Here is a 27,932-nt window from a genome sequence, read left to right as displayed (position 1 = left end):
TTAACATCACTCAGGTCTTCGCTGTCCTTTTACCTCAGAGATTCATCATTCCAGATTCAGTCCACCTGTCTTTTTTAAAGCTGCAGAAGTATGGAGATTTTTCAGCTGGGAGTTTCAATTGGGAGCTTTTTAACTCTTTCAAACAGCTGGTGAATGCATCTTGTCCACTTCCGATGCAGAGTGAAAACAGCGCTACACAAATGCATACTTCGTGAGCCGATATCCAGTTCCTGCTGACCAACAAACCCAACACTCCTCGCATCAGTAAGGATGTTTCGGTTTAATCGCTCACGCTTGCCGCTGCTGTTGTTTGCCGCCCTGTGGAGTCTCAGCTACCCGGGTTTACTGACAGCCTGGCCCGGCATCAGTCGAAGCAAACCCAAGGATCAGCTGGACCCTAATGTGAGGGACTGGGGAGACTATTCCGACCTCCCTCCTGCTATCGAGCAGGGGTTGGGGTTGGATGAAGAAGGAGATCGTGGAGACAACAGAAGACTTGGAGGGTCATCGTCGAGCCTGGCTCCGGAGCTGGATTTCCTTGCAGATTTTGCAGGCAAGACCAAAAACCATATCAGCTTGTGCATCAATTTGTCTGTTTTTTTTTCTAAAGTACCTTAATGCGTCTTCTCCCATGTAGGTAAGAAGCGGCTGTGGGTGATAACAGCCCCGTCACACAACGACGACTACCTTCAGATGATGGACAAACAGCTGGAAGACATGGAGCAGGTACACATTTGTTTCGTTCACGAAACAGTCTCCTTTCTATAATTGCTGTAACATTATTTCTTTCTTTTTTGTGTTTCTCTCAGAAAGGGCTGAACTGCCGTTTAGCAGAAAGAGACACATTCATCATCACCATCATCCAGAACGCCATGATGGAAGGTCGCATCCAGAAAACCACTTTCCAAGGAGATGCAACCGTAGAGAGTCTGGACCCTGACACAGTCACCAAACTGCTGCACTACCTGGACCTAACCAACCAGGTAATTGATTTAACCCACCTACAATAATTCTGTTTTTCCTTGACTTGGAGATTTTATGCTTCATCATTTGTTTCAGGAGGAAGGGTTCACCATGCTGGTCATGAAGAAAAACCTCCATGTCAGTGAGCGCTTCCCATATCCGGTCCGCGTTGAGGCAATTTTGGAGCTCATCGATCAGTTCCCCATGAGGAAGCTGGAGAAGATGACCAGAAAAGGATCCAACTTAAGGTTGTATGAAACCATTGTGCCATTCACTGTACTTAAGAGAACTCAGAAGGTTGATTTAGTCCACTATTAACCTAAATTTAGGGCTTTTTGTGAGCAATTTGAGAGATTTGAAGTCTTAAAGTGGCATTTTGGGCGTCACCATCTTGGATTATTAAAGCCAGAAGTGACCATATTTGGAGAACAGGTTGGATTCAAATTGCAAAGTCTCAGTCTCTATTGTGGTTGACAGATTGCTGTTCTGGCAACTTGGAAACAAAGAAACTAATGGGTGATGTCACGGTGGCTACGTCCATTATTTATAGTCTATACTTGAAACTAGCAATTGAGGCCATAAACTCATCAGGAAAATGTTAACTGAGAAGTAGTGCAAGTATAATTTTTATACATCTGATGTCATTTTGAAACCAGTCGCCCCCTGCTGGCCTTTAGAAAGAATGCAAATTTAAAGGCAGGGGTATTATGCTAATTTCAAGCTTCATATTTCACTTTGATAACTGTGGAGTAGCTTAGCATAATTTATAGTTAAAAAAACTCCTAATCTTTCTCACACTGGTGCTGTGTGTCATACAGCCTCTGCCTGAAACAGCTCAAGTTTCAAGTCAGCTCTGTCCCTTTAAGAAACCCCGCCCCTACAAGCGCACTTTCTTCTGATTGGCCAGCTCTCCGGAGCCTGCTGAGGCTGCACTTTGTGACATCATTCGTCAAGTGCAGCGTGTAGATGCCTGGGGATTACCCCAACATACCTTTACCTACAGATTTGAAACTTCACCCACGTTTAGTATGAACATCCAACACTGGAAATTATATATATGTCTTAAAATGTGAAACAGCATAATACCCCCTCTTTAAGGTACATCCACATTGGAAACCAAGAGGCTACATCCACAAGTCTTTGGGTGTCATGCAGGAGTAAAATTACATGTCAGATTAGCCATTTTTATGTGGAGTACATAGGTTATTTTTTTGAAGTTATGAATAAAAGCTGTTTCTTTATAATTAGGTGTAAAACCACTAAAAAGAAGGTTGTATCAAGGAAAAAGATGATGAAGAAGATGGTACTGAGCCCTCAGACACGAGGGAACGTGACCTCTGTTGTGCCATTACAAAGAAAACCTCCTGTGGATAAAAAAGCTGCTCTGAAGAGTAAGATCCAGGATATACTGAGTGGACGGTCGAGGTTCGTGATCCGAAAGGTGCCTCCTGCGGGATCCACGAGGGGAAAGGACTCGAGCAGTGGTGGTCGGGTCGCTTCTAACGGACAAGAAAAAACCCACAGTCCTCCATCTGTGTCAAAGACCATTGAAGCAGTGAAGAAAGACAGGTGCTATGCATATCTTTTGTCTAATTTACAACCATAGTAGACATAAGAGTGAGGATGTTTGATGGATTTTGCCAAAACTGTTTAGATTCTGTGCTCCCATCTGGTTTTTAGTGCTGCACGAACATCAAAGTCATTTTTTTTCCTACTCTACAACAGGCCTGACTCCGCTGTGGAAGAAGAAAAGAAAAGACACGGAGAAAAAAAGAGTGAAGAGAAAAATGTAAAGGATGACACACAGGAAAAACAGAGCTCGAAGAAGAAGGGCAAAGGGAAAAAGGGGAAGAAAGGGAAAGGAAGAGGGAAAAAGTCAAACAGAGAGGCCAGTGAGAAGGATAAAACAGCCCTGAGGGAGTTTCTGGACAGTTTTAAGGGGACCAGAAGGTTAATGGTAAGAACTGTATCCTTTTTTTTTATGTCTGTCTTTTATCTCTGATCAATATTCATTCCGAAAGATTGATCTGTTTTATTCTGTTGCAAGTTGATCTCAACGCCCAGCAGAGATGCAACACTGTACCTCCAGCAGAAAGACGAGAACGAGAAGCAACACTGTGACCTCGCTATCAGGAAGATCACCGTGGCGACCATTGTGGGTGAAGGAAGTGACGCCACGCTTGCGCTGCAACACCACCAGCTCGGTAGGTAGTGCTCATTCATTTCTTTGTGCGTTTGAGTATGTAAAAACTTGGTAAGGTTTTCTGAAAGCGTTTCTAAGGATCGTTTCTTTTTTACAGTGTAGCTACTGTCTGAATATTATAAGCCAAACAGAGGTACACATTGTATGCTTCATACAAGTGTGACCAAATGCAAATATGGTGCTTCCACAGTTACAGCAGCAGAGGTTTAGTTCACTGTGAAGTTCAGCAGCCTGAAACTGTGAATTACTTCACTCGTGCATTTGTTGTAAGCAGGATCAAACTGGTGTTTTTATGCTTTATCCATTTTCTTTTAAATTCTGGGAGAAAAATCTGTTTATGGGCTCTGGGTACTTCAGGCTTCCAAGTCAGCAGCTGAGCAGCAGCTGTTATAATGGAAAAAGGAGTCCATGCTAGTGGCTCCGCTATGTTGTACATGGCATTAAAACCAGGGTGGATCTTTGAGCTTTTTTATACCCAGTGTTGTTTTCTGCTCACTCTGCATCTCTGAACAGAAGTTGATTCGAATATTTCCAATGTGTGTTTCAGAATCGGAAACTCCGCTCAGAGACCAATCAGATCGTTTCTCAGATCCAGGCCTGATTTCTCTGTTAAGAACCGAGCTCGGCCTTTCATCGCCTGATCTCTTTTCTATGACCATCACAGACTACGACATCACGCCCGATGTAAGACAGACTCCTTTGTGTTTATTCAAGAATACAAATACACTTGATTAGACTTGTTTCTCTTAAGTTTTTTTGTGCCTAATTAGCTTTTCATCTTTACCCTAGAGAGTCTTTGAGGCTCCTCCATCAAGTACCGCTCTGTTTGAGTACATCGACAACTTTCCTTCGAGGCGGTCAGAGAAAGAGAAGGAGAGGAAGAGTCCTCCATCCTGTTCAAAAGACAAGCAACAGCCTGGAGCTGAGAATACACTGCTCAGGTAGCGCACTGTTACTACTTGTTTAACAGTTTATCGAGCCTCTTCAGAAAATATATTGTCTCTATGAAGTCCAAATACATTGATTATTTGTGGAATTGATTAGAACTGCTCTGCATGGCGAAGCCAAAATGCAGTAGTTAGGCATACATACTAAGTATTATTTGTAATGACCTACTATAGTAGCTTCAGATGAAAATGTGTCCTGACTTTTTTGGTAATAAAAATGTATAGCTCTTAAGAAAACAATATGCTAACTATGCACCGAAGCAAAACACAGCACAAACCTAAAAGTCAACTCGCTTCAAGAGCTTCAATGCTAAAGCTAGCTGGTGAAAGTTACAGCTAGCCTTAAATAAACCTCCCTAACTGTTATAACTGTGAAATATATCTGTGAACTAACATTCCTGTAATTTAGTTTGTTATAAGGCATAAGTAAAGCAGAGGCTAAATCCCCTCATGGAGAATCAAAACAGTGAAGCTAGTCCTGCTAAATATGTAACTAGCTTAACGTTAGCTTTGCAGAGACATGTTTTTGGCTCTTGTAATTATGAACTTTTTTTTTTTGTGGAGTTCAAACATTTGTTGTTTAATATCACAAATAATGTGTCTCACTTTATGGCTGAATAACAGGCTTTGGGTGTGACAAACTCACATCACATTTTAATGGCTGTTTAGGTTCATGTCTAAGAGGAGACTGCTGCTCATCTCTGCTCCCTCTGAGGACGACTACTCCTTCCAACAGCAGCTCTCTGCTCTCAGAGGACAGGAGTGTCACCTTGGTCAGTAACACACCACACTTACAGCTAATGAACAATACACTGTCTGTCTGCTCTGTACTCTTTGTGGAATATGGAAATGCTATGAGTCAGATTTCCCTCGTGACCTTCAGAGCTTTTGACTTTGACTTTTTATGCCTTATATTACGCCTTATTATAACATATGAACTGTAGAAAAACTCATAAGTGTACATACTTGTTGACATAATAAGCATTGTTGTGTCTTTCCTCAGGTATTCGCCACTTCGCCATGTTGAAGCTGACTGGAGTTGGAGACAAAGCATCAGGAACTGTTGAGCTATTTCCCCTAAATGGTGAGTCATAGCAATGTGGGGAAGTCCAGGTGCATGGCACAGAACATTACCTTTGAATTTACTGCTAATGTTGTTTACTTTGCAAATGTTTCCACCCTGTTTTTCTTCGTCTAGGTCGAAGTCAGAGTGAAGTTGAGCCGTTACCACGAGACGCCGTCAACAATCTGAGAGAACAGCTGAAGATCAGCAAAGACTATTTCAGCATGCTGGTTGTGGGGAAGGACAGCGACGTCAAGGCGTGGTTCCCATCACCCATGTGGTCTCTGGACAGCGTCTACGACCTGGTGGACTCCATGGAGCTCCGCCTCCAGGAGGAGAGGCTGCAGAGGAGACTGGGGATCTACTGCCCTGAGGACAGAGGGAGAGGAGGCGGGGAGGGGGGGCATTATGGAGGTTATGATGAAGGGGCAGAGGAGACGTACTCGTATCACCGACCAGAGCAATGATGAGAAAGAAGGAGGAAGAAGAGGCAGTGGAGTGAAGGAGAACAATATTCTTGGGATGACACTTAGAAACAATGACCTCAAAAACTCACAGGATATATTTTATATAAAACGATGCATCTTCTGGATACCATACCATAAGCTGGATATTTTATGTTGTATGTTGCAAATAATAGATGTGAAAAGCAGAGCATAAAACATATCAATGGTTTCATTCAAGAAATTCTAAATAAAAGCATATGTACCCTTTTTTAAACATGGTGTTCTGTTAATACTTTCCATCTAAGGCCGAGCAGATTGGGCTTTCTGGCAACGCTTGTGTCGACTCTTTTTCCAACACATTCCAAGTATAAGTAAACAAACGTGTAAATTTCCTCTGTTGAAATGCTGTGATGCTAAAATTGAAACTCTGTTTGATGGAGAAACAAATGTTCTTGTCTTTAGCTCTGAGCTCAACATCTGTTATTTTAAGAGCTGCAGACTGACCCGGGGTCGGTAAAACAAAGAGTTGTTGTTGTGTGCCTGAAGGATATCCTTTAACAGTTCTTAAAGTGTAAAATGTAACTAGTCCGTGAAGGTTTCCCATGAGAGTCGCCAAGAACTGTTCCAGATCTCCCTGTCACTTTAATTGCACTGTCCTACAAGGAAAATGTTGGTTTTCAGTTACTACCATTAGAACATTATCCATCCATCCATCCAACCATTATCTATCCATTAGCTATACGGCTTATCCTGTTGTTGGGTAAGAGGTGGGGTACACCCTGGACTGATCGCCAGCCAATCACAGTGCTCATTAGAACACTGTTTCAACTTTAATGGAACTACTTGTCCATTACTTTAAGCTTATCACGTAACTCCATTGGTTCCAGCTGAGACCTCTGTGCTGGCTTGTTTACTGGTTTCACACACACTTTTACAATAACAATAAGTAGTGTTAAGGTGTTATAGCAGATTTACTGTACAGAAAATACCTTCAAATCAAATAATAATTTTGATTTCTAACAAGTTGATCGACTCCATAATCTTCCTGTCTACTACCTGATGAAGACTGTTAAGAAGTTTAGCCTTGTAAGTACAGTAAAGGTAATGTTTGTGACTGATGAAATCAGGAAATAGCTACAGACTGAAGATCCACTTAACGGGAATACTTACATTTGCATGTTGGCTTGATGTCCCTCCCACATTGCAAATAAACGGCAACCAGGTGGATCAGAGACTTTTGATCGTGCCATGTTATTGATGATGGATGGTTGGGAAGGATCCAGGTGAGTGCCCTCCTTCCGGTGCATCCTGGAAGAGTCTGCATGCCACTATCGGCAACAGGCTTCAGCAGGTTAATGTTGGTAAATGGACAAAATGTTGCTAGCTATTTGTCACACAAGACTTTTTATTCCTACGATGCTCGTAAATACTCTAAATTAATCATCATGAAAACTGCAGGACATGTTTTTATTGTTTATTTCTTCTTTACAGTGCTTTAACTTTTTCTCCTATTTCAATTGAGAATATTTGGAGGGGCTAAATATGGCTTGATAACTGATATGAAATGAAGACAGAAGTGTCACGCCAACAATGAGTCAAACCATTGTCTCACATAAATCAATGAAAAGCAATGCTAAGCAATGAAACCGTTTTACAGCCACAATAAACAAGCAGTGAAATGAAAAAACAAATATAGGATGATCATCCGTAAGTACAGCCGACTAAACCTTGTCAGCTTGCTCTGATTGCTAGTACATGTCCTACAACCTACCCTGCTGCTTTTTTAAGCACTTAGTTTTAGCATGTCGAAATGAAACTAGGACAGCCATAACATCCACTAGGGGGACTGCTCAGCTCTCTTTGGTTCCTCTGGCAATGAGCTGGTGAACGTTCTCACAGTGTGACAGTCTGGTGATTCAGACTAGACGCGTGACTCACACCAGATCGAAACAAGTCATTAAGCCATGACTCTATGGATGCAGTGTCAGTCCATCAGTCAAAATACTACTGGGAATGGCTGCCGTTACAGTTTGTATTACATTCATGGCCTTAAGAGGATGAATGCTACTAAATTTGGCAATCCCCTGACTGCATCGCTTGTGCCACAATGAAGTTCTTAAAGGGCCAGTTCGCTGATTTTCAACCTCAGTCCTATCATGCTATTATGGGGAGCTAATACCATTATGGTACAAAAAATTGCAACTTCGCTTTGGAGGATGCTATCCGCTTCTCCAATGGGCCCCGGAAAAGCCTCCGCCAGACTACATTAAACGCCTCATCTGGCGGTAGCTAGGGAGCTTGCTAAAGTACACTTCCTCAATCTAGGATGCCCGCCTCAGATGTCATATTTCATTCAAAATAGTCAGGTTTAAAATGTAGACTGCATACCCAAAGATTTTCGTCGCATTTCGGATTCTGTACCGCTCTGAGCCATTGCCTGCAGCGATCAATGCCCTTGACTGGAAAACGGCAGTGTTTCACTCCAGCGTCTTTCGCTGGGACGTTCCTTTCAGAGGGAGGGGCGCAATGCACGCTGGGTGTTGTAGGAATGTAGAATGGGCAAAACCACAAGCTGTTTGTACAACTTTCTCCTCAGCTATGGCACCAATATCAAATATTATTGCCTCTATCGATTACAGAGAGGGGCAAATTGCTCCTTTAATCATGTTTTTGAGTGAAATGTCCCAACAACTTTTGGATGGATTAACATAAAATTTGGTACAGACATACAAGTCACCATCAGGTAGAGCCCTGATTCTTTATTTATAATCAATAGGTCAAAATTTGTGTTTGTCCAATACTTTATTTTATGACCAAATACCTGTTCAACTAATGACATTCCCACCAGCCTTAGCTGTATTTTGTGATTAGCGCTTATTAGCAAATGTTAGCATGCTCACACTGAACTAAGATGCCATTATAGCATTGTCACTGTGAGTTTGCAACCATATGGAAAGATTCTATCCTGTAGGGGTTTATCTTCATAGAAAAAAACAGACACATATTTCCAATGTTTGCTAAGGAACAAATCTCTATTGTTTTTTTCTTTTGACGTGCCAACAAGTGAGTGGGCATCAGCATTTGAGCCCTGAGGGAAGCTGCTTGGAGTTTGCCAGGGATAGGCAAATCAATGAGATCGTAACACACAGATAACAGAGGCTGTTACACTCACACGCACATTAAACACACAGACTACTAAGAGAGGAAGTAGCCAAGTCGCTCATGAACTAGAGTATACATCCCCCCACATACAAACACACACACACTCACTCAATGCTCCGCCACTTTGTCACTCACTACCTCTCGGTACCTTTCGCTCTTTGATACACTGAACAAACACACTCTACACCAACCAGTCGGACATAGCAGAGGGTCCTGGGATTGCTGTCTTCAGTATGGTGAGTACAACCAAAAAATAACTTTCAAGACATTAGATTTACTCTGTAGGGCTTTGGTAAGATTGGATAAAGGAAAGGTGCCATTTGAAACCTTTGTTATAAGCAATTTACACAACGTATGCCTTATTGTGAATGTATATTATAAATAATTATCTGCAACAACACCCCAAAGTTGACACTGATTGTTGTTATTTGACAATGTCGTTCGTCTATGTAAATTACTATCAGCTGTTTTATTTTAATAGGACTCTTGAATTCAACAGAACTTATCATACTAGAAAGTAGACAGAAGAAAGAAACTTTAGAGGTTTTCTGGGCTTTAAGTTAGTTCTATGATATAGTCAAATTTAATATTATGTTTGATATGCAAGGGCTCTTATGTCACCTTTGCCACCATAAGGGTTGTTGTTTTTTAGGTTTGTGTCAACTAGATTGAGCAAGACAACTTTGACCGCCGCTTTTCATCACACTGGAAATAGAAATCATGGTTCCTCTTTTCCCTGACCAGAACATCTTCTTTTCTCATTTACTTCAAAAGAGGGTCACTGGATTTAGAATATACTTGTGCTTAATAACAACTTGGACATTGGAAATGTTTGTCATATTTGCGGCGCTAAATTAACACTTCCATGGCTGATATTTCAGTCTCCAACAGAGCAATGCACCTTGCATTAAAGCATTGGGTTGTAACCAGGGTTGAATCATCTATGCCTACACTAATAAAAAATGCAATAAACTCGACCTGTATGAAGGTAATAATGTTCGTTTTATGTTGTAACGGTTAAAGAGAGTAATTTGCCAGCTGTATTGCTGTAGTTTGGGGTCTTTGGAGTTGTGTTGCATTACTGAGAGGTGTTTCCCAGGCTTGGTTTTTACAAAATTGCAACTGCACAGATATTTAGAGAAGCAGTTATTGCAACTGTCTGGTATTAGGCAATTTTTTGTTCACTGCGGTTAAGAAAGACAAGCGTGATGAGGGAACTTTCCTCCGTTTCTTTACTTCTGATTTCAAATTTAGTCACTTGTTAGGAATAGTTCCTTTTTCCTCCAGTGTAACAATATTACTGGCACCATGAAAGTGACACTCCACACAATACCTTTAGTTTTAGCACCAATCATGTGACGAAGCAAGTCCAATTAAGTCAATTAAGTGTTAAAATTAATTGATGACCAGCTCTTTTTTAAAGACAAAAAGAAAAAAGAAAAAGTTGGCGGTTAACTTGAAACAAAGACAGCTGCTCCTGATAGCATTAATATAGCCAAGTAGCTAGCAAGCATGTGCAGTATGTATTAGCTGTGTCTTAAATCAGGGGCTGTATCCTACGTAGCCTGCATCCTTAGTAGCCTGCGTAGACTGCTGAGGCCCAACCGAAATGAGATGGTCTGGTCTACCGAGGATTTCCTATTTGCTTCACCAACTGTTCCTGCCCTTACCCTTGCATCACAAAGCCTAGAAACAGGGAGCTAGCTGTCTAACTAGCTAACATAACTAACATCACATTACTTAATCTTTAAATTTAAAGATCATTTGTTTCAATGCCCCTTTTATTTTTTAACATTTGTATCGCTAGATATTCAAATGAAACCAAAAACTTTTACATTTAAAAGTGTATTCCTCGCCCGCTCAACAGTCTGCCATCTCATTTGAATTGGTATGTTATGAATCTCGTGTGTTATGTGTGTTATGTTGGGCAACGAAGGATGCACACGATGCCCGGAAACAGGAGGACGCATTTTTTGGCCTCACCTAAAGGAGCCTTCAAAATGGGACAGCATTCAACGCGCCCCGCTGACGCAATCAGCCTTCAAATACGTCCTTCAAAGAATGCAGCCCTTGAATTGGGACTCAGCCATATTGAATGTATGACTGCTAGCATAAATGTTTTCAGCCATATTGAATGTATGACTGCTAGCATAAATGTTTGCAGCCATACTGAATGTATGACTGCTAGCATAAATGTTTTCAGCCATATTGAATGTATGACTGCTAGCATAAATGTTTGCAGCCATACTGAATGTATGACTGCTAGCATAAATGTTTTTAGCCTTATTGAATGTATGACTGCTAGTATAGATGTTTACAGCCATATTGAATGTATGACTGCTAGCATAAATGTTTTCAGCAATACTGAATGCATGTCGGCTAGCATAAATGTTTTCAGCCATATTGAATGTATGACTGCTAGCATACATTTTTTTAGCCATACTGAATGTATGACTGCTAGCATAAATGTTTTTAGCCATATTGAATGTATGACTGCTAGCATACATTTTTTTAGCCATACTGAATGTATGACTGCTAGCATAAATGTTTTCAACCATATTGAATGTATGACTGCTAAGATAAATGTTTTCAGCCATACTGAATGTATGACTGCTAGCATAAATGTTTTCAGCCATATTGAATGTATGACTGCTAGCATACATTTTTTTAGCCATACTGAATGTATGACTGCTAGCATAAATGTTTTCAGCCATATTGAATGTATGACTGCTAAGATAAATGTTTTCAGCCATATTGAATGTATGACTGCTAAGATAAATTTTTTAGCCATATTGAATGTAGGACTGCTAGCATAAATGTTTTAGCCATATTTTTGAATAGAGATACAGGGGAAAGAAAACTCTGTGGTATTGGTCAAAGAAAGTAAAAAAGAAAACAGTTTACTGTACGAAGGCTAATCATAGCCAAAAAAGCATGAAAATCCATTTCTGTGGTCATGTTTAGGCGATTAAAAGTACTTGGTTAATATTCAGGAAAGATTGATTATCTTTTTTAATATTTCACCAACACCACAATGATTTCCTTCAACTTCTTGGCTGTAAAAGATCAATTTGGACATTTCTTCTAAAACCCCAAGACAGTTATCTGGATACCAAGTAATAATTTGTATGTGAAAGGGTTGGTATAGCCCTCAAAACAACGTTTTTGATATCAGGCTGACAAATAAGCTCAACTTGTTTTTTCCATCACCTGAAAACATCATGCATAACACCCTATCAGTAACTCTTGTATATTTTGGTCTAAGTGTTAGTGCTATTTAAGCTATTCTAGCGGGGTGTTACTGTGAGAAAGTCTAGACAAGATGTGCACTGTGGTTTTACTTCCCATTTAGTGTCATAGGGTACATTTGTACTTTTCGTTTCATTAGTGTTCCCTCACTTATACTTCTCTGCTGTAGAAATAGCTGCGACCGTGTGTCCTCATACTCATTATCTCCACTCACAATCTGCCTTCCTGGTTTGGCGTCTCTGACTCCTGTCAAACCAGCCCTGTTAAAAAAGGTGTGGCTGCTACTTGGTCAGTTAGTTGTGACACTTTGTGAAACTGCTGCTTGACTGATGACGGACCAAAATAGCTATTAAGGCCATATTTTGAACGCAACTTGTTGCGACAACACCACAACATTTGGTTTGTCTGCACAGTTTGAGCGTTCATAAGACAGACTTTCAGTGACAAATACTTGGAAAAGTTTGTTTACATATGCTGGAAAATGTTCACATGGTACATTATTAACCAATGTGTTTATGACGACGATTAGCCAGGCAGTCCATAGAAACTGTGATATGTGAAGTAATAAAGCTCTTTATATGTCCGTCACTTGTTCAGTAGTAAAATGCATATCTATTTTATAGCGGTGTATAATTAACATGTTAGAAATTACTCTGAAGCATCCTTTAAATTGTATCCGTCTGCTTATCAGAACCTTCTCTCCTCTTTCAAATACCACATTTGTTTTGCAGGTTTCAGTTAGGCTCCCTGTTCTCATCCTTGTACGTAACATCACCCAAAATAACCAATATTATAGAAGGGATGCTTTTATTTTGGTCAACAGGGGCATCAGTTTAAAATTGAGTTAAATAATGAGTTAAAAGCTGCTGGGTTTAAGGACACTTTAACGTTACTGGACCACGAACCGTGTGTGTAGCTTCTATGAGTGTGGTTCAAATGGTTGCTGAGTGGCCTCTAGATAAAAGAAAGAAACAGATTATAAGTAACCACAGAGAGAGTGGGAGTCACACTGATTGGATAAAAAGGAGGCGGAGGAGGTGCCTTGCTAGGAAATAATGTAACTCTAATGAAGCGTGCATGTTATTTTTGTTTACTCCTCTTTTGTCATTGTATAGTCCTGCATGCACAGCACATCCGTAATCTATTTTTAATTCTGTTTTATTATTAACTCTTCTTCTGACCCTTTCTTCCCAGAATACCAAAGGTGATGTAAAGGCCATAATGGCTCGCTTCCAAACAGGCGAAGCGAGCACCGACGAGACTACTTCCCCACCGGCTGTACACCCCAAACAACCCCTGCACTCCACCTTCTCCTCTGGCACGACCATACAGCCGAAGAAGCCTGTGTTAGAGAGCCTCTCAGGCAGTGCAATCAATGTTCCCTCAAAGCCTCCTGCTTATCTTAAAAGTACAGTATCAAGTAAAAGTGACACAGACGCACGTGAGCCAAACAAAGCCAAAGCCCTGGCTAGCAGGTTTGAATCTACCCAGGACGACACCAACACCAACAAACCTTTCATGAATAAACAGCAGGGCGGGTTCAAGCCGCATCTTTCACAGGCTTCTGAAAATAAAGGCCCCGTACAGAAGTCGCCTTTCAACAAGCCTTCCCTCAGCCACACGCTGTCCGACTCCAAACCGGCCTTTTCAAAACCCTCTCTGGCAGCCGCCTCCAAGCCCAGCTGGGTGAAAGAAGACAGTGGTGGAGGTGTAACCGCCTCAACTGGTGGAGTTGTAACCGCCTCCACACCACCCAAATTTCCTTTACAGCAAAAGCCGAGCAGCAGCATTGCAAAACTACGGCAGCAGAATGAAGAGATGGCGGGAGCTAACACGGACCCCACAAACAAACCTTCCCCTGCAGTGAAGCCCCAGTCCAACTTTAGGAACGCTCAGAATTTGTTCAACAAGGAGAAGACTGAGCCGTCAGATGGCGACGTGAAAACAGATGTCAAGAAGACGCCGCTCACTGCCACTAACTCCACCCCTCCTCCCAAACCTCCAACCAATAAGAAACCCAGCATTAAAAAGCCGCCAAAGACCTTGCCTCAGACTAGCAAAGTAAACGGTGATGCTACTTCAGGCCCCAAGCGTAACCCCCTCACAAACATATTTGCTTTGGGCCCGCCTCCTGCCAAGCCTAACCGACCTCCCAGAGTCAACCTGGAGAACTTTAAAAGAGGTGCTGAGGCCTCGGATGATGGTGAGTTGGACTTACATTAACAACACTAAAACGCTAACATCTTAACACTTTGTGTCTTAAAGATGTGTGATCACACTTTTAGGGCCTACTTTTGCTCTGGTAGGTGGTAAAAAACACTGTTAAAGGTAACACTTTGCAAATTTTTCTGTCTATTTTTTACCCACTCTTCAAATATTTCCTTTTGGTAGTTCCTGAATTGGGGTGCACAGTGGTGCAGTGGTTAGTGCTGTCGCCTCACAGCTAGAAAGTTCCTAGTTCGAAAACCCCAGTTCGGACGAATTGGCCTTTGTTTTGTTGTTTACTGACTAAATTGCCCGTATGTGTGAATGTGAGTGTCAATGTCTGTCTCTATGTGTCAGCCCTGTGACTGAGTGGCAACCAGTCCAGTGTGTACCTCGCCTCTCACCCAATGACAGCTGGGATTGGCTCCAGCACCCCCACGACCCTGAACAGGATAAGCAGCATAGATAAGCAGTCTGAAAGGATAGTTCCTATGTTGGTATTGCCGGACTAATTCTAATAAACATACAAGTTCAAATTGAAACCATTCCTCGAAGAATTGGAAGTTTGGGCCTTATAATTTGACAAATATTGACTCAGTATTTTTAAAGTGATAGCTACAGAATGTGTAATGTTTTCTTTGATATTTTATTTGTCTGTGGTGCAAAAGGAGATGCAGAGAAGTATAATGAAGCATGACTCACTTAAAGTTGTTATCTCGAAGATCTCAGGTTGGTTCTCTTTGGCGGCACCTATGGTGATTAACAGTAATTGCAGGACCACACTTGCCAGATATCCAGACAGTGTTGCATGTGTGACGTTTGCCTTCATCTGAGCATCAAATTTGTTATTTTTGAAGTTGTATCTGTAGTCATCGATCTTTTCTTTGTTTGTTCAGCCGTAGTTGATTACTGTTTACTCGCAACACTTGCAGAGACCGGACAAGCAGCCGCTTAGCTCCGCCTACCCTCTCTGGGAGACACACCACTGCTGGGTGATGGAAAACACGTCACTAACTGGGCGCTGCTTGTGATTTTTTCCGTGAAAGACGGCACAGACACCCAGTCTGTAATAATACTATATACTGCAAATGCAAAGGCTTTCATCAGTGGGTCATAGGCTCGGTCACCATTGTGTTAACACATTCAGCGATAGATAGTGATTTAACAGACATTTATTTACATGAAAATCTTCGAGATTATCACATGTATCAAACACAACAGCTTTTCAAAATAAAAGTAGTGTAATGGTTTCAAAAAAACAATAATCAAATCATACAAATCCTGTCTTTCTAACACATTCTGTAAAACAAAGGACTTTACTCGCAAACTAAGAAAAAATGGAGTGAGACAGGGAGCTTTAGAAGTGAAAGTCTGGCAGCCAGCAGAGAAACACGTGTGGCCCTGCAGGCAGAAATACTTCCACTATTTCTGGCTGCATTGACATCTTTTGTTTTCCATTTGTTATGATATATCTATGTTCCCCTGTTCCCAATCAGTGTGCAACAAATACTGCAAATTCAACACTACATAACATGCCATAGCATCCTTTTTTCCACATAAACAAGAAACAACATTTTATATAGTCTACACTCGCTCTGAGCTGAAAATGAGGACATGTCTGGTGAAGGGGTTTCTCTTGATCACGACCAGGGCTATTTTGTGTGAAAGCACATCAGAGGTGTGAAAAAGAGTTGTTTCATAAGCCACTGTGGTCACAGTGACAATGCAGTTGCCGCTTGCAGTCGTTGAGTTTACTTTTGGGTTACTTCCCCTTGAGCTTGATGGCATTAAAAGTACACTTATTCATACCAGTCTAAAATATGTTTATCTCAATTTACATTTTGTACATTCCGTACATAAATTGGTTCAAGTTACAAAGATGATCTTTTACAGTTATTTAGATTAAAGTGCAAAGTTAGAAAAACACACTTGGTTCCTCTATTTCCTCCAGTCTAAGTTCCTCTGTCCAGTTTCTCCTTTCTCACCCCCCTCGTTCGCTCTGCGCTCTGACAGCTGAGTGCGTTTCACCACATGGGGAAGTGAGTGTCAGCAAACAGGGAGAGTTTTCAGTGAGAGGCTCTGTTTTTAGACGCAGAGCTGATCTGAATTCATTTCCATTTATTGGAAGAAGGTGGTGAATGTGAACAAAATGTAACATTTTGGGTGCTTTATTTGATTATGAGGACCACACTTGTGATCTGCTGATCTGCTATTTGTTTCCCTCTACAAGCCAGTGTCGCAAATTTAGGTTTGATGCGCTGTGCTATCCCTATTCTTATTTTGCCCTGAAAAATAAATGAGGACAAATACTAATACGTTTTTAAAGTTTCATTGAATAAGCCGTGTAAAATTTTGAGGTACTTGGCTTTCGTCTTGTGCTACTTTATTGTATCATTCGACAGCAATAAAAAGGGACATGTTCTACTTTTTACTCAGTTACCTTTCTGAGTTTTCTTAAAGAGGGGATATTATGCTGTTTCACATTTTAAGACATATATATATAAAGTTACAATGTTGGATGTCCAGACTAAACGTGGGTGAAGTTTCAAATCTGTAGGTAAAAGTATGTTGGAGTAATCCCCAGGTTTCTCAGCTCGGTCTGCAGGCTGCTGTGAACGCCAGGTTTTAGACAGTTTTTTCCACACAGCAGGCTTCGAAGAGCTGGCCAATCAGAAGAAAGCGGGCTTGTAGGGGTGGGTTTCTTAAAGGGACAGAGCTGACTGATGGTGCGTTCCATTTACCTCGGAACTGGGAATGACGTCTCCCCCGAGTTGACCGCGTTCAAGTCGGAAAACCAAGATGAACGCCTCCAGTAAAACAGTTGTGCTTGCTCTCTTGGAATACAGGCAACTACAGAACAAATATGAGGTCCACAACATTAGTACAGTACTGTGTGTACGACTGAGTCAATGAGACACAAATAAGACAGAAGGGCTAATAAACACTAGCTATATTACTACAGTTTTGACTGTTGATGCGCGGATCGCTCTAGGCAGGTTAGCCATTGTTAGCAATACCAGTGGATAACAACGCATTATGCTGTATTTTGCACATACAAACACCATAACAACATGTCCACAGATAGAAGCTGGACAGTACTGTGAGTACGACTGATTTAATGAGACACTAATAAGACAGAAGTGATAATAAACAGTTAATACTACAGCTTTCATTTACTGTTGATGCACAGAGCAGCCGTCTTTGATAATGAGGTTGGGGTTGGTGAGGTTCCTCCGACTTTCTGACCTCAGGGGGCATTCCAGTTGAAATTTCGGACTGGGAACTCAGAAATTCCGACTTCCGAGTACAAATGGAACGCACCATGAGTCGTTTCAGGCCAAGGCTGTATGAGGGCCTGCAAGAAAAAAACTTTTAGACTGTAAATGATGCTAAGCTACTTGAAATGGGCATAATACAATATACAATATACATATATATATATATACAATATAATTATTATGCTTTAAGTAATATTTAATATAAAATATACAGTATACAACATAGTTAAAACAGTATTATTCTACAACAGTAAAAACAGTGGGCAACCAAACCCGTTCCCTTTATAAAGAAACTTATCTATTGATCTATTTGTCTCTACATATACATAAATACACACACGCTGATTACCACTGTGTGTTTTTGTTACAGGTCCCGGCCCGCTTAAGAATCCCCTCATCCAAGCCCCTCTGACCTCTCACCCCAGTAACAACAGCAACCATGTGACCCCAACTCCACCCCCACAGCCTTCAGTTCCTAGCCTGCCTCCACGACACCCTGGATCCATGTAGGTCACACGTTCACACAAATGATGTATGTTTCCCGACTAAGCTGCTCCAGTAAATCAAAGGTGAATCCTGACTTTGCTTTTTCAGGGTGCAGCAAGATGAGTGCTACGATGATGTGGATGAATTCAGCCGTCCTCCTCTACCACCATCCACAGGTTCAGACACAGTCACTATTTTATATCTATATAGCGTATACTCTTACTGTAACCAACTTGTTAGTTTAAGGTGGTTTTATACTTTTGATTTTTGACAAAGACTGCAAGTTTGAACTACACGTAAATATCATAGCCACTCTAAAAGGGTCAAATTCTCTTGTAATGCTGATTTATGTCTCTCTTTAGCTCACCCGAGTCAGAGGGCAAAGGTGAGACATGCTGAAATACTTTCACTTACATAAATACACATTTGCAGGATGCTCCATGTGCAGATTCACACACAGAAGAACATACACTCATATAGACGCTAGAGGTGTTCAGTACATGTACGAACTAAGCTTCATCGATGATTTTTAAAGCAAATCTAGTTTTTATGTTGCTTTGATTAATGTCTTCCCTGGCCCAGGTGGAGAGTGATAGTGATGACGGAGAGATGTATGAGGATCTTGATGAGCGATGGTAAGAGAGCATCCTTCAATAAACCTGTACATGTACATCCCACACCTCACCACTGATTCTATCTTTAAATCTGGTTTAGATTTGAAATCATTTGTGCTTGACTGGACTAGTGCTTTATTCCATATTTAGGTACATTTTTATATTTATGTCTGCTGATTTTAAAACGAATTTAGCTGCATGCATGTCTGACTTTACTAACACCGCTCTCTGGTGGTTGTTTTGCAACACTACAAGAAGTCATTTAATCTCACCAGGGAGTGAGACACTTTTTATGGATGCAAAAAGAGAAGCAGAAAAATCTTTTTTCTGTTTAATTATTCAGTTAGGGGTCCTTAAAGACTCAAAATGAAACCGCTTTAGAGTGGAAATAAGAAATGTACACACTGGGGATTAGTTGAAGTACTTTTAATGTGTTTTGTATTGTCTATTAATGTTTGGGCTTGTATTATTAGAAACCCCGTCTTGTGAAGTGTTAACTTGATACAGTGATAAATGCTGTTATCAAAATATATAAATAGTTAGTTAAAGCACAAATATTTTTCACTCTTTCACGGCATTTAAGTTTTGTAATCTCTCTATTGTCCTCTGGTGCTCTGTCTCTTGATATAAAAAGGGAAGCGGCTGAACATAAACAAGAAAAGGTGAAAGAAAAAGACGAGAAGGAGGAGAAAAAACGACTGGAGGCTGAAAAGAAGGAGCAGAAGGAACGTGAGAAGAAGGAACAAGATACAAGAAAGAAATTCAAAGTGAGTGAAAAAGGCTAAAACTCCCAGGTTAACATGCAAAAGAACCTTAAAGGAATAGCTTCACATTTCTCCCCAAGAGTTAGATAAGAAGATCAATACGTTAGCTTAGCTTAGCTTAGCATAAAGATATTTCATGCTAAGCTAAGCATTAAAAATTTTATAAGAAGGAATTTTTTTCACTTCAACACTTTGGTTTCTATACATGCTGGTTACAGCTACTTACAGCCTTTATGCTAAGCTAAGCTAAGCTAACGGTACCCTGGCTCAATGTTGAAATCTCATAGACAGAAATGAGATGGGTATTGATCTTCTCCTATAACTCCTGCCAAGAAAGTCATCTGTGAATGTCAAACTCTTTTTATAACACTTGCCTGTTCCCCAAAACCTGTTGTATTCATTATGAATAGTGCATGTGCAATCCCACAAATGTGTTCCACTAACTAATGAATACACCTTGTCTGCTCTTTATTTTAGTTACAACCATGTCCTTTGTTGCTCTATTTTTGTTGATATGTGTTTGTTGTTTGTTAGCTGGTTGGTCCCCTGGAGGTCATCCACCAGGGGAAGGCTAGTGTGGATTGCCGAGGCAGTAAGACCGACCTTGCTCTGAAGCAGGGAGACCACCTGGACATTATCCGCGTCCAGGGCAACCCAGAGGGGAAATGGTTGGGACGGACACAGGATGGATCCAGTAAGTGCACATTCTTATGCCTCAGTGGTTCATTGGGCCTGTGCTTGACGGCATTCTCCTGTCTTCTGTATTCCTGCAATGACATTTTCCAGGTCCAATCTGTAAATACAGAAAAAATTAACATACAAATCCTAGCTAGGGACAATAATTCAAATCAGTGTTTCACTTTGCTCTCTGACAGTTGGTTATGTGAAGACGACTTCAGTGGAAATTGACTTTAACAGTCTGAAGAATCACAAAGCTCAGCAGGCCTATGACCCCGAGGTGTATGATGACATTGATGTGGCTGATAACAGGTAACAGAACTGTCTAATTATATGTTCAGTCCACAACAGTTAGGTGCAATACTGCAGTAACCATGAAAGTGAGTTCAGACTAACAAATGTTGCAATTAAGATTTTAATTATTATATGAATAAGAATATTTCCCAAAACATTGTTAGATTTCTGCAAACTAAAATTACTCAAATTGTGTCATCAATCCAACCACTTCACTTTACTTGCACGATTACCAGCAGGAAGTCCTTGGATGTTTTAACTCGCAACTCTTTATGACGAGTTGATAGCTGTTTGAAAATATAACAGCCCATTTGCAACTTGTATGTACCATGACTCACTTATATGCAATACATAACACATAGTTAAAATGATCCAACAGCCATTCATGTAACATTGTTAGTTGAAAAAAAAAGTACTTTCACTTTGGGACATTATTAACCTACGGTAAAACTTTTCCATGTGAGACATTTAAGTTAACTAACTTCTTATTTGTTTGTATCATTCTTCTCTCTCTACAGTGGGCACAAAGGACCAGGAGGTATGCTTAAATCTTACAATAACATGATTTATGTAAGGGATAATGTATAGTTAGCAGGATGAGACAAGACCCCTCCGCATCGCTTCAGGGGGTCCTGCTCATCCTGTTGGGGTTCCTTTCCGCTATAACAACCTCCTCACTAAACATTTATCATTATTACACGACTATTTACGACACAAGTTATTGATTTTCAAATTATTTTATTAATTTAAAAATGATTATATTACAGTTTTCCGTTTAAAAATAGTCTGTTACACTCATAGTGAGAGCTATGTAGCTTTCTGTAAATGAGCTAAGCTACCTGTTATTACTCACATTACAATGAGCTAACCTAGCTGTTATTACTCACATTACAATGAGCTAACCTAGCTGTTATTACTCACATTAAAATGAGCTAACCTAGCTGTTAGCTAAACAAATTTACCGGCTTCTTTCGGAGGATTGATATGATTACAGTTAGTCCTCCGGATTGTGCGATTAGTGCCACATCCCTAGCAACGGTCTGTTGTTCATAGCAACTGTTATCGAGAAATAACAGACCTTGGAATGCCATCATTTACTAATCAGAATCAAGTATTTAACACAGTCGTGTAATAATTCATTATATTCAGTTACAATCTTTGTAGTCAGTTAATGTGAATGTTATTTTATTGACATACAACAGGCATGGCACCAGTTAAAAAATGTATTTGCTTTTGTCCTGTAGTTGTCCTACCCCCACTCCCGGGAGAAGGGGGAGAAATCTATGATGATGTTCTGGATCCACATCTGGAAGTCAGGTCAGAACTGATTTATTACCATACACTTACTTACATAGAGTATGAGTGTTTCATATCCATTAATGCTAACTGGAGATAGATATACTGAAAGATTGAAAAGTTATACAGAAAAAGAAATGCAGGTCTTTTAATCCTCGGTTGGCTCTCTAGTCCTCTGGATCCCAGGACTTCTCCTACGAAGCCTCTTGGCTTCCTGCGGATGTTCGACCGGAGCAGACGTCCAGTCAGCACTAAAGTGTAAAATACACTCAGTAGTAAGACTGATCACAGATCTACTGTCCACTGTTAATCACTAATCTTTCCATCACCACTCCCCTCTTAACAATTCCTCGCAGATTAAGTTGCTTCTGAATGCTGATTTGCTCCTGAGACCAGGGCAACCAATTTCCCTCTTACTGAGTCACACTGCGGGATGTGGATTTGCAGATTCAATTCTAAGTGCAGATTAATTGTGATTTTACTAATTTTGTCAAGTCATTTGCATGTCTGTAATTGATCTATGAATGTTGACTTAATCAGAAAATTAATGCATCTTCTGCTTACACTGTAAAAAGCACCTTTAGGGCCCGATCAGACGGGACGCGTTTTAGCAGCTGGGGGCTTTTTTGTCATTGTTTTCAATGACAGGGACGCCTTTTGCTTTGCAGAGCGCCTCCCTTTTTTCAGCTCTGTGCGCCTCACGTTTTTGAGGAAACGCTCCGAGCGACTCGACTTGAAAAAACTTCAACTCAAAGCAGAAAAGCGCCCGACGTCATGGGCGTTTTTTCTCATTGTCCAATCAGATGAAAAGAGAGGCGAGCCTTCTGTCAGTTTACAATGTAACGGTTAGGTTAATGACAGCTAATGATTCGGTGGTTGCCTTAACAACAGTAGGGGAAAAAAGCCGCCCCCAGTTGCTAAAACGCGCTCTGTCTGTTCGGGTGTTTACTTTCACAAAAAGGCAGTGCGGTGCGCCTCGCGTTTTATGCCTGCAAAACGCGTCCTGTCTGATCGGGCCCTTAAACAAGTATAGGCCTACTAATTAAATGTGTGTGTTGGTATTCATGAATATGAATATTAATATGGGCTGCTTTGAATCATATTAACCTACCTTTGATTATATTGTTATGATATAAATGATGTGACTTTTTAAATGTTTTTTCTTCTGTTGTGCCAGAGTGCCTCCACCCAGCCAGTTTACTGCAGACGGGAAGTCAGGTACCACTCACTTTAAAAATACTAACATGTGCAGGGTGGATTTCTTTTCACTTCTCTATTTAAAGCAATGAATACAGTCGCTGGTTTCAATATCCTGACCTACTATTTAAAGAACTCTAAATAAATGTGGAACTGCCCTTTAAGCTAGGCACAAATTGTTGGCCATATTATAATTGAATAGAAGTCAGTTAGCCAACTTTTGATTGACAATTTTTTTCAAAGATTGCCATTACAAGGTCACTGCTGCGGTTCAGTGGTGGAGTCGGTCGTCTCTCTATCGAAAGGTCGGGGGTTCGATTCCTGACAGCTACAGTCACATGTTGAAGTGTCCTTGGGCAAGACACTGAAACCCAAATTGCTCCAGAAGGTGTAGCCATCGGGTAAAAATGCATAGATCCTGAATGGAGATTGGCACTTAGGCCTTTGCCATCAGTGTGTGAGTGAATGGATGTGGTCGGAAGACTAGAAAAGCGCTATATTAGTACGGCCCATTTACCAGTCCAGTCTATTCACGTCTTTTCTCCATTCGTGATTTCCTTATGCTACACTTTAGCTTCAACTCTCATACCGTTGCTGTAACTTGTGGCCAAAGTGGCTGGTGTTCAGTAAAAGTTACATATTCTTACTTTAAATACCACTTCCTAAAAACACATTGGGTTTTATCTGTTAGGGGAAATGTTTATACTGGTCTAAATATAATTTAGGACCATTCAAAATGGTACTTGGCAACACCATTAAAATTAGCCTTTTTGCTACATCAGCCATTACACAAATCCCTCCACACCTCCTCTTTATATCCTGTAGCTGACAATATTTTTGTAACAACTGGTCTGATTTAATGTCCCCTTTTGCATGCAAGTCTTTAAATGCAATATATATATATATATACAGTATATACCTGACTTCTTCCCTGTTGTGCCAACAGATCAGCCAGGAGCAGCAATTGATGAAGAGATATACGATGACATTGACTCTCAAAGCTTGCCTCCTCTTCCTCCCATCAGCAGGTACAATTACATCAATCTGAAAACAACACGACCTAAAGATGATTCACAAACATTAAGATCCAAGTTTTTAAGCATATTTGCAAAACTGTAAGAGGAAATACCCCAAGTAATTAAGAAAATATTTTACTAAAGTTGTTTTTTGTTTTTTTTTGCTGTCCAGCCTTCCAACTCTGAAAGGCAAAAGCAAGACCGAAGACATGGACTCAAAGAAGCAGAAAAAGTTTGAGAAAGAGGAGAAGGACTTCAGGAAAAAGTTTAAAGTTTGTTTCTCTATTAAGTTTTTAATCATGTTAATTAATCCGCTCTCTCATTATATTACCTACATCTCAAAGTGTGTACTATGAATACTGCAATAACAACAAAAACAATCTTTTAATTTAAATTTACTGGGATACTGACTGTAATGATCCAATTAAATATCAAAGTGATCAAGAACGTAAAATAAAAATGTATTCAAAGTTACAAACCCAATAAAAGTGATGTCATTTTTAAATCTCTTCCAGTACGAGGGGGAGATCCAGGTGCTGTACCAGGTGAACATCATCCCAACACTGAATAATAAGAAGTGGGGTGGGAAAGACCTTCAGGTGAAAGCAGGGGAGAAACTTGACGTCATTGTTAAAGCCGTGGACAACAAGCTGATCTGTCGGAACGAGGAGGGCAAGTGTGAGTATCTGCAGCTTGTTGTTAAGGAAACGAATCAATACTTGAATTCAAGTTCCCTAATCAACTGTTATTTTTGCGCCACAAAATAAGACCATTCTAGTCTTTAATGTTTATCTGTATTTTTTCAGTTGGTTATGTTTCGACCAGCCACATTGACACGGAGTAAGTAACAGAAACAACCACACATTCACACACACATAAATGATGAGCGACTGTCTGTACTGACTGTTTCATTCTCCTTTACAGAGATGGTGACATCTACGATGATATTGGAGATGGTACGTTTTTTCAACTAATTAGTCACAATTTTATATAAATATATAATTTATAGATATCTTAATGACTATTTATAATATGAATAATCTTTTTAATGTGTTTTTTTTTTTTCAGATTGCATCTATGACAACGACTGAATAACCAGCCTGCATCGGGTTTACTTTTGCACCCTGAAATGTTGATGTTATTTATTATGTTAATTGGTGATACACATTGCGAGCTTCTTTTGGTTAGCCTGAAAATCAAATTCAATAGTAATTTGAATTTTTACTTCATATTTATTCATCTAAATTTAAATTTGCTAAATAAATTGGGCACATGGAAGATGCTCTGTTTCATCTTAAAAATGTAATCTTTTAAAATGTGCTTCAAAACAACAGAAAAACTTATTAATGTGGTGATAATGTCATTAAAGAGGGACAAATTTAGAACAGTATTTGCACGTTTTTTTCTTCTCATTTAGACGTTATGAAAGTCTCTATATATAAGTCTGTTCTCATTGCTACTACTGTGTTTTGCAATTTTAAGATGGCAACATGTTTAAATAAACATTACTTGCTATTTTTTGATGAATGTATATTATATGATACTGTATGTATATTATATTGCTCTGTAAGGCTAACTGAAATTTAAACAGGTCTCCAAACCAACTCTGCTGTCTTTGCCTCTATTTTTTAACATGTTTTCTTAAAAACCAAGCTTGGTTTTTCTCTACATATTTTTGTTGCTAAAGTAAGACAATATCCGCTCCTGTTTCATGCTTAAGTGACGTGACTGCAGTTGTACGATGTGCGTGCAGCTAAACGATGACCATTTTAAATGGCTTTCTTAGCAAGTCAAAAATTCTGCAACAAAGAAACTGCAACTCCGAAAGCATAACTTTGTCTGTTCAGTTTTTTGGCAAAAGAAGGGAGTGAGCAGCATCTAGTGGCAGTCATCAGGAACTGCAATAAAGGAAACTTAGAACAGGGATTATGATTGGAAGTTGAAGTTTTTAACTTTTTTGCTCAGGTTACCTGCTTCCAGTGGCATTAAATTGTCTAGCAGTAGACCGTCATTGCTTTCATATATATACATGTCTTAAATAAGAATAGGATTAATTCTTCTGCGAAGACAAATTTTGTATGGTGTAGGTCTCATTATATTCCATTTGAGATCTTCCTTTAGTCATTTATATTTTCCTTTTCTAGAAATATGTATACAATACATTTTAAGAGTATATTCAATTATTTCATGTGGTAAAACTAAATAAGTTATATCCCCTGAAACATGAGAATTGTGAATATTTTTGTGAACAAAACAAATATGAGTAGTGTGTGTATAGCATGGGCGAAACTTGATTTCAGTAACTTTATAGGCTCTTTTTGCTAAGTTAACATTTATTTGGTAACTTTATTGAGGCACCATTACCTTGTGAAGTTGGTTAGTCCATTCTTAAAGTCAGAAACAAAACAGAACGCTGAAATTCAACACTAACATTGAAACTAGCTAAGAAAAATTAGCTACATTGGTTTTCCCTCTTATGTTTAGAAAAAGGAGAAACCAAACGTCACTTCCGCCCTGGACAGCAATTACTTCCGCTCTTCACCATGGTTCCCCCTGTCGCAGTGTCGCCGCTCATCAAGGTAATAATACAAAGTATTTACCTTGAGTTTGTTAAATGTGTGATTTTGTAGACTTGGTGGGAATAAATTAATTTAGAAAGATCACATTTCCTCTTTAGACGTTGGCGAACTGGCCGCTAAGGTTAGCTGTTCTAGTAGCATGTTAGCTAATGTTTGCAATGACATTGAGAGGCTGTAATGTCACAGGGGAACATTACTCCGCTAAAGCAGCTATAGACTCAGGATAATCTTAAAGATTGTCTAATAAAGTTCCTGATTATCTATGTTCGCTGTAGCGCTTCATTGATTCCAGTGTGACATGTCAACAACTAGCTAGCTAGCTTACGCTACTCACTTCAGATGGTTCACAGACAGAGTGGACTTCGCCCTGTCACGAATTATAGTTTTGTATGTGTTCACTTGTAAAAAAAATAATGTTATCAACAGCTAATCTTACTGACGTGTCCCAGTTCACTCTATTAGCTTGTAATTCATAGTTTCACTAGATAACAAGATGAAATCACTATTATTTCAGACGGCCAGGTGGTCTGCCCTGCTGCTCGGCGTGTTCTATGGCAAGCAGAGGTTTGGTAAGTCCATGTCTGCGCACGCGCTACCAAGATAATCTGTCACAATATCCAAACTTCAAGGGCAATAATTTCAATGTCAGTTGTACTTTACACATGATTGCTTACTGTCATACTGTTATTGCTTACACAAAAAGTTCAACAGAGATCCCCGAAATTTTGAGGGGTCTATAAAATAAGCATATTATTAGGTTTTAACAGTATTGTTTTTAAAATGTGAATAACAGTGAATTACAACAGTAATAACAGGCAGCTGATGTATATCTGCTTGTCATGCTCTTGCTGGCATGGATATAATGGCACCAGTTTTTAGTTGCACAAGCTATAGCTGTTACTCTGCTGCGTGTTTGAAAATCTAACCCTCACTCTATTTTTAATGTCCCATAAGCATACATCGATGCCAGTCAATTTGTTAAATATTGCTTCTTATCCACAGAAATGCATATAGAACACGTAAACTGTCCTTGCATAAATAACCAAACGAAATGAAAAGTTATTAACTTTTGCCTTGTGTTCTGTAACATTTCTTGTTACATTATGGTGTTTCCTAGTGTAATGTTATTCTTTGGTTGAATGGCTGACATAGGCTTGTTCTGATCCATAAAGTATATATCAATTGGGTAATCTACTTATTTCTATCTGTTTCTACATCTTGGTTGTCATTTCTTACTATATAAAGGTAAAACAATAAAAAGTTCAGTGTATGTCTTGAAATAATGCCTGGTTGTGTCTTTATTCATGTTCAGATTACCTAAAGCCCATTGCTGAGGAGGAGAGGAAGGTTGAGGAAGCTGAGAAGAAGCTCAGAGAGGAGCAGGAGCGCATCTACAAACAGCTCTCTGAAGGTATCATAGGACCACACACTCTCTTCCTATCTGTCACACAAACACGACTTTTATTGTTACTTTTCTAAAGAGGCGTCACGC

At 39.9% G+C, this 27,932-nt stretch overlaps 2 protein-coding genes across 3 annotated transcripts; both read left to right on the top strand.

Moving 5' to 3' along the window:
* The first annotated feature begins 2 nt into the window (after positions 1-2).
* Positions 3-5,869, top strand: ccdc80l2 (coiled-coil domain containing 80 like 2). The gene is made up of 12 exons (XM_069673578.1): positions 3-553; positions 638-726; positions 810-983; positions 1,060-1,211; positions 2,212-2,532; positions 2,689-2,920; positions 3,011-3,167; positions 3,714-3,850; positions 3,956-4,107; positions 4,783-4,886; positions 5,117-5,197; positions 5,312-5,869. Exons 1-12 carry the CDS (start codon positions 271-273, stop codon positions 5,641-5,643), a joined length of 2,214 nt encoding a protein of 737 aa, XP_069529679.1. The 5' UTR covers positions 3-270; the 3' UTR covers positions 5,644-5,869.
* Positions 5,870-8,860: 2,991 nt separating this feature from the next.
* On the top strand, positions 8,861-25,465 carry fyb1b (FYN binding protein 1 b). 2 transcript variants are annotated; one of them, XM_069673747.1, is made up of 19 exons: positions 8,861-9,020; positions 13,228-14,236; positions 17,887-18,022; positions 18,111-18,178; positions 18,365-18,387; positions 18,585-18,637; positions 19,251-19,383; positions 19,915-20,074; positions 20,256-20,370; positions 20,871-20,890; positions 21,597-21,669; positions 21,820-21,906; positions 22,826-22,866; positions 23,792-23,873; positions 24,034-24,133; positions 24,377-24,539; positions 24,668-24,701; positions 24,786-24,817; positions 24,930-25,465. In XM_069673747.1, exons 1-19 carry the CDS (start codon positions 9,018-9,020, stop codon positions 24,950-24,952), a joined length of 2,355 nt encoding a protein of 784 aa, XP_069529848.1. In that variant the 5' UTR covers positions 8,861-9,017; the 3' UTR covers positions 24,953-25,465. The 2 variants fall into 2 exon arrangements, with proteins under 2 accessions (XP_069529848.1, XP_069529849.1); XM_069673748.1 differs by lacking the exon at positions 21,820-21,906 and having other exon boundaries at positions 8,862-9,020.
* Positions 25,466-27,932: the final 2,467 nt, after the last annotated feature.

The sequence above is a fragment of the Semicossyphus pulcher genome, unplaced genomic scaffold (genome assembly GCF_022749685.1).
Source record: "Semicossyphus pulcher isolate SPU_LCO1_2020_fin unplaced genomic scaffold, fSemPul1.0.p SCAF_22, whole genome shotgun sequence".
Taxonomy (NCBI): Eukaryota; Metazoa; Chordata; class Actinopteri; order Labriformes; family Labridae; genus Semicossyphus; species Semicossyphus pulcher.
Note: the sequence above shows the minus strand (reverse complement) of the source record. Positions and strands in the feature narration are given on the sequence as shown.